The sequence below is a fragment of the Garra rufa genome, chromosome 10 (assembly GCF_049309525.1).
Source record: "Garra rufa chromosome 10, GarRuf1.0, whole genome shotgun sequence".
NCBI lineage: Eukaryota > Metazoa > Chordata > Actinopteri > Cypriniformes > Cyprinidae > Garra > Garra rufa.
In genome coordinates this window covers 14,338,822-14,346,850 of record NC_133370.1, presented here as the reverse complement: position 1 = coordinate 14,346,850, position 8,029 = coordinate 14,338,822, and the positions used below count along the sequence as shown (strand labels likewise).

Genomic DNA, 8,029 nt, shown 5'->3' with positions numbered 1-8,029 from the left:
ATTCTCTGTTGAAGTTGAAAAAAAGGAACAAATCCATGTTTATCTGAAGATCTCCTCTGCTGCTGTATCAGACTCTGCTCTGTACTACTGTGCTCTGGTGCCCACAGTGACAGGAAACACATCAGCTCTCTACAAAAACCTGTTACAATGATATAAGAGAGAGAAACACAGAGACAGAGAGAAAGAAGCTGTAAGTGTTTTATACTGTGTATTATATACAGTAGGTATGTCAGAAAAATATTAGAACCAATGAAAATAAATCACAGGTAGCTACCAACATCTTAAGGTAGACAAATCATTTAACTAGTATATGAAAAAACTAAATGTAACATTTTAAAGTGAGTGAATCTTTGGCGATATAAAGATGAACTATGTTAAAATCCTACAGGAATTTCTTACAATCATAGATGACAAATCAATTTACAACATGGTGTAATAAAAAAAACAGTCAAATACAACAAATGTTAAAATATCTGACTCATGTGTAATATAAAGAGCATATTTCTTGTTCGTTCCAAATATATTTATATATAAACACAGCTAGACTATAATTGGAAAGTCAACATTTTCTAATTTCCATCGGTTAATATGTGCATGTTCATGAGAATAATGCAATGACATCATTTATTTAAGTCATGCCTTTATGAAGCAGGAAGTTCCTGTGTGTGTTTGTGACTGATCTGCAGTGACTTACAGCTCAGAGCACTGAGAGTCTCAACAGAGAACTGAACTGATCTGATTGAACATGGACAGATGTGTCATACTGATTCTCATTGTGGGAACAGGTACAGTATTCAAATTAAACAGTGTATTTAAATGATCACTGTATGTTTTTACATTTTTTTTTTGTAAGTGCTGTAAATTTTAGTTTATTCAGTAAACCTTGCTTTCACAAATCATGAATCAGTTCATATGTGCTTATTCTTGACAGGTTTGGTGACTGGAGACAGTATCGAGCCAGATAAAGGGACAGAAAAAACCTCCAAAGAAACAGAAACTGTCAAGCTGAGCTGTTCATATACTACAAATAGTGATTATGTTTACCTATACTGGTACAGACAGTATCCCAACAGAGAACCACAGTATTTGTTACGCAAAGGTGCCCGAACATATAGTTCCAATAAACACACCTCTGATCCTCGGTTTCAGTCGACTACATCACACACATCCACTGAACTCACTATTACTGATGTACGTCTGTCAGATTCAGCTCACTATTATTGTGCTCTAAGAGTAGGAGCCCAGTGATACAAAACATGAGACATGTCGTACAAAAACCTGAAGCTCTTTTCACTTTGAAACCATCTAGTGAAAACCACAATCAAAACCACAATCTATCCAATCCCAGAATGTAATAAAATATGTGGTAACACCTGTAAAATAGGCCTATTATAAAACTTCAAAGAAACTAAATACAAAAATTAAAAATACATTCAGGATATCATGTTCCAAGTAGTTACTTCAGTGCACAAACACATCTTAATTTCCACCTTAATTATACATTTCAATCATTCAGTTTTTTTAAAGACAATTAAATGTAGATCAATATTAAGACTCATCTATAAAACATGCTGCTTTCGTAAGTCTAAAATAATTTGGTTCATAAAGAAAATGTTAAAATTCAGTATGATTAAGAAGATATTACTATATGTGACCCTGGACCACAAAACCAGTCTTAAGTCGCTGGGGTATATTTGTAGTAATAGCCAAAAATACATAGTATGGGTCAAAATTATTGATTTTTCTTTTATGCCAAAAATCATTAGGAAATTAAGTAAAGATCATGTTCCATGAAGATTTTTTGTAAAATTCCTACTATAAACATATCAAAATGTAATTTATGATTAGTAATATGCATTGTTAAGAACTCAATTTTGGACAACTTTAAAGGTGATTTTCTCAGTATTTTGATTTTTTTGCACCCTCAGATTCCAGATTTTCAAATAGTTCAAATAATCCTAACAAACCATACATCAATAGAAAGCTTATTTATTGAGCTTTCATATGATGTATACATCTCAGTTTTGTAAAATTTAACCTTATGACTGGTTTTGTGGTCCAGGGTCACATATATGACAAAACTTCATTTACATAGATTACATAATCAACAACACTATTTTTGGCTATTCTTGAAAATTGAATTTCTTTTCACACTATCAAACTAAATAATTGCTCTGCTCACATATAAACCAAACCTCTCACCAAATGCAAAAGCACGTGTTTTCTATATTCATACATGGCCATCCATTGTAATTAAATGATGTCAATTTCTGTAAGGACAAATCAAAACCACTAAATTACATTCTAGAGGGTTTGGGAAGGGTTCATTCTATTCCAGTATTTCAATGAATGCTCCTGTAATTTCAGATGTTTGCCACAGTGTGGCGTAATCTGTTATTAGTGGCAACTGTTTATTTAAGTTCCTGCTGTATAGGCCTATGTGTAACAAATGTGCACTGAAAAACGTATTAGACTAATATTACTTGCTGTACACAAAGTGTTAATTTAATTTAATTTAATAAGAAATGTACTTTTAATGGCCGCAGTCCTTGCCAAATAACTGTTAAATGTATCCGATTTGTACTGTTATTGTTTGAGTTACTTTATTTTATCATTTTAGCTGTAACTATGAATATCCATGATAACATACAGAACAAGATGATCCCTGCAACAACAATATAATAGCAATATTACTACTGAAGTCATCCGAGATCTTAGACCATTGATAACTGAGACGCATGATAGTGCTTGCCTTTATTTCAAACAAGAGTGACCGCTCTGGTTTCAGTTACTGTGATGAGCATTGCTATGGACAATGGTAAACATTATAAGACTTGTTTGACCAATCAATCAAATATTCAGAACAGTGTAAAAAGAGATTGTACAGAGTGTTTCATATGAATAAAGTGATATAAACTAATCAAATGTGTGGATGCATATTGTATGTACATTCTAATATTAATCGCTGCACAAATAGACATAATTAAGTAATATGACTTTACATATACACAATACTACAGTCTTTACTGACATTGACTGTAGCACAGGCTCCTCCCAGCAGTCAGACAAAGTGATCTGAATTTATTGCTGCTTTAACAGATGCAGAGAGAGGAAGAGGATATTAACATCTCTGCATTTTCTTTTATATAAGTTTCAATTTCAATTGTACATACTGTAATGGCACTGTGGAAAAGTGCCATTGTGATCATAATTTTATATATCTTGGGTGAGTACCACTATTGAATAATGGTTCTTTTTAAAAATTTTCAAAATAAATTTTCTTTATGTGTGTATGTGCATGTTCTTTGCAGCCAATGGGCAATTTTTTTATTCATAGTGTTTTCATTCAATTTCAGGATGTAATTGCCAAGACAAAGTTGATCAGCATATAAGGATTCAATCTGCTTTTGAAGGTGATACTGTAACAATCGACTGTACATATCAGACTGATTATCCAACCCCGACTCTCTTCTGGTACCAGCAGAAAGTCAATGGTAATATCAAGTTCATGCTAAATAAATTCTCTACATCTGGAAACAGTGAGGAAGAATTCAAGGAGAGATTTCATGCGAATCTCAACAAAACTTCAGTTCCGCTGACAATCCAGGATGTGCGTGTGTCTGACTCTGCTGTGTACTACTGTGCTCTGCAGCCCACAGTGACTGAAACACACTCAACGCTCATACAAAAACTCTGAAAATGCAGCAGTTACATTTACTATGGTATTCATTTTCCCTTACTGTTGGTTTAAGGTGATTTAATGCTGCTAAAATATATAATCACTATAACTACTATGTGTATGTATGTGCAGAAGATGATTGTAGTGTGATTTACTGAGGCTTATGTAGTCAATTTACTGATATTTAAACCCCCCACCCCCATGGTATTTAACATCCCCAAAAATTGTGTGTATGTATATATATATATATATATATATATATATATATGTATATGTTTAAAAATCTAGCACAATGGTCTTGAGAGGCACAACATTTTGTCCTCTGTATGTCTCCACTTATAATGGAATTGCAATAGACCTTGGATGCCACTTATAAAAATGTACTTGTGGTTAACCAGAAGAGGGCAGTAGTTACTCAATGTTACATTTAAGAATGCCATAGCTTATGGGTCTATTTCTAGACTTCAAAGAGTATTCAACATAGACACAGTCATGTCACACAGATTGAGGAATATATTTCTCTTCGCACTACTCCTTCTTGGTATGAATTTTCATTTACAGTTTTTTCAATTGTTTACACACAATTTTGAAAACCGGGTTCTTTTTTTCAAAATATAATCACAATTATCCAAATGCCACACTCAATTTGCAGAACGCCTAGATTGTTTGCAAAATGACACACTTCAGTCAAACAATACACATTTCAGTCAAAACATATACACATATTTGTGAAAATGCTATTAGTTTTCATTTAATCAACACAGACATCAATGATCAGACACTATTGCAGACAGTTTCACACTGCTGTGATAAATAAAAAACACATTTGTAAAAAAAAACTAATTTTAGGAAATAGCATGTGCTAGATTTTTGGGCAGATATTGTTATGTAAGGGATCATTTCGATGACAAAACAAAATAGTGACAAACCCACAACATTCATCATGATTAGTTTGAGATATAGGGAGAATGTACACAAATAGGCCTACTATAAACTTACCAAGCACTGCACAACACTGATGCTGCAGACTGAATATTTCAAGTATTTATTTCAATTCAAGAAATACAGTATTTCTTACCATAATTAGTTACAGTAATCAACCAACAATGAAATCAATGAAAATCTGTAGACAAATAAAAATTACTGCCTGAAGTACATACAGTTTGACTCTGAAAAAAAAAAGCAACACAAATACTGTAACTATTCCTCATCTCTCCGTCTGGCTGGATCAGGTCATAAGATTTCATCCACATCATTTTCGATGAATACAGGTGAACTCACCTGCTGCCTTTTATAGCACACCTGAGTGCTGCGTTTTCAAATTAGCACATGTGTGCTTCCACACCTTGTGGATGTGTTTATCCAATTTGTTCATTAGTGTGGTCATTGGCAATCCGGGGCTTTGTAATGACAAGGAAGTAACCTCACAATCCTTATCTGTGTCTAAGGTGTCGAAATGTGTGTAGAGTTTTACAAATCACTGTGTGTAATGTTTTGCAAAAAGAGTGAAGCAGACATTATGTGTAATGGTGTGCAAATCTGTGGCGGTGTTTTGCTCCTTGGAGTAGAATTTTGCAAATTGTGTGGAAATTTTTATTTTAGAGTGTAAACAATTGTAAAAAACTGTAATACAATTGTGTATTCATGTAAGTTGATTATATGCTGTATTGTATTGTACATTAAATATTCTTAAATATTTACAGAGTGCAGATCAGAGGACACAGTTGATCAGCCAGACATACATGTGACTGAAGTTGAAGGAAGATCAGTAGAATTAAAGTGTATATACAAATCAGTCCCAAAATACAAATACAATACAGAAGATTTGTTCTGGTACATCCAGAGAGCAAATGACTTTCCTAAATACATCCTGAGGATAAGCAAATATGGAGGTAAAGATAATGAAGCTCAGTTTCAGAAGAGATTTCACTCTGAAGTGTCATCAGATTCCATTCCACTGACAATCAAGAATCTGCAAGTGTCTGACTCTGCTGTGTACTACTGTGCTCTGAGGCCCAAACTCAAGTTGAACCACACACAAAAATAACATGAGCTGAATCTCAGCCAAGACAGTTTAGCACCATTTGGATGAAGGTGAACAGCAGCAGGAAGTTCTGTGTATTTCTGACTGATCTGCAGTGACTTACAGCTCAGAGCACTGAGAGCCTCAACAGAGAACTGAACTGATCTGATTGAACATGGACAGATGCGTCATACCGATTCTCAATGTGGGAACGGGTACAATATTTTGTATAATAATTGAATTGCTTTCGCCACAAAAGGACAGAAAAGTTCTCTAAAGAAAAAGAAACTGTCAAGCTGAGTTGCTCATATAGCACAAATAGTAAATATGTTCAGCTTTACTAGTACAGACAGTATCCTAACAGAGATCCACAATTCTTATTATACAAAACTGCAGGGTCATCTAGTGATTATGAATACATTTCAGATGATCAGTTTCATTCAGCTACATCACACACTTCAACTGAATTCACTATTACTGCTGTTCGTCTGTCAGATTCAGCTCACTATTATTGTGCTCTAAGAGTAAGAGCCCAGTGATACAAAAAACGTTATGCTCTGTACACTTTGAAAATATCTAGTGAAAACCACAATCCAAACCCCAATCTATCCAGCCCTGAATGTAATAAACCATGTGGTCACACCTGTGTGAGGTTGAACTAGGCCTACTAAAAAAATGTCACAAAGTTGTACATCATCAATCTATAATGAATCATGTTCAGTGCCGATGAGCTAGTAAACAAAAACAATCTCTACTTTTAATTTTGATCATGGCTTAAATTTAAAAAAGGAAAAACAAGACAATGTATGTGGAGCAAGTGGTTGTTTGTTGTAGTTGCACTAACTGCATCATCAGGTTCTCTGCTCTTAAAGGGATTGTTCACCCAAAAATTCTGTCATAATTTACTTTTACCCTCAAGTTGTTCCAAACCTGTACGAGTTTATTTTTTCTGTTGAGCACAAAAGAAGATATTTTGATAACAAAACTGTTGCCGGTAAAGACTGACCTCCATAGTATGGAGGGGAAAAAAATGTGTCAATCAAATGTATGACTAAAAAATTTAAAATCAGTGTGAAATTAAAAATTGAATGAAGCATCCTTATATTATTGATTACATTGAAACCCATACAAAAGTAGCCAATAAAGTTTCAATTCATTATCTTGTGTAACAGATTGCGTAGCTACAATGTGCCAGGTGGCGGCAGTGTTCCCAGGCATGCAATAAATAAATTATTTCTCAATAGTTAGACTACATTATAATTTCATATAGAAAGAGACTGAAAAGCATGGAAATAAAGTTTTAAGTCTACTTTTTTTCATATTTTATACTTTCAAACATAGTATTAATGAAAGTTTCAAGCCTCAAGAAAAACATTCCTTCAAAAATAAAGCTTTGTTTTGTCTTGAAGAGTCAAAAGAGGAGGGACTCAGTGTTCATGATTTTTGTGTCTGACAGAGACTGTGGTTGAAAGGTTTCAGCCTGACTCTTCTCAGAGTGAACACTTGTACAATGGATCTTCATTCACTTATTCTATTATGTGCCTCGACCGGTATGTAGATTTGTTTGGCTGATTATTTGGTTGATTATTAAAAGAACAAAATAATAAACAAATGTATCTCTTATTTTTCAGCTGCTGTCTTTGGAAATGTCATCAAACCAAGCAAAACAGATGTTTTTGCTGAGGAGGGTTCAAGTGTCACATTATCCTGTAGTTTTTCTGACTCTAGCACTATAGATTATCTCCACTGGTACCGTCAGTATGGAAGATCAAAACCTGAATTTCTTGTACTCACCTACGACACTGCAAAAGAAGCTCAGCGGTCTGATGTAGATCCAAGATTCTCTGTTAACATTACAAAAAAGGAACATGTGGATCTGGAGTTCTCCTCTGCTGCTGTATCAGACTCTGCTCTGTACTACTGTGCTCTGGCGCCCACAGTGACAGGAAACACATCAGCTCTCTACAAAAACCTGTTACAGTGAGAGACAAATGAGAGAGAAATTGTGTAAAGAAGCTAGTATACAAACATAGTAAAGCAGAGCAACATTCTCAAGTCAGTTAAAGGTCCCATATTGTCAAAATCGAAATTTCCTGGCTTTTTTCATGATAACTGAGGTCTAGGGGCTATGTAACTACCATATGAGTTTCAAAACAGTCAATCCACAGTAAACTGCACACAGCCTGCTTAAAGTAGCTGTTCATTTTCACGAGCCGCTGTGACTTCCGTAATGATGTGACGTCCGATCTACTCAGTCACCGCCTTCAGTCACCACCCGGAGCACCAACCACCGTCCCACCCTCCTTTTGTCAAACCCAGACAACAAC

At 34.6% G+C, this 8,029-nt stretch overlaps 1 gene segment (V, D, J or C); it reads left to right on the top strand.

Moving 5' to 3' along the window:
• The first annotated feature begins 5,877 nt into the window (after nucleotides 1–5,877).
• Nucleotides 5,878–7,686, top strand: LOC141344482 (T cell receptor alpha variable 12-3-like). The segment is given in 2 exon segments: nucleotides 5,878–5,917; nucleotides 7,334–7,686. Coding segments are annotated over 2 exon segments (393 nt in total).
• Nucleotides 7,687–8,029: the final 343 nt, after the last annotated feature.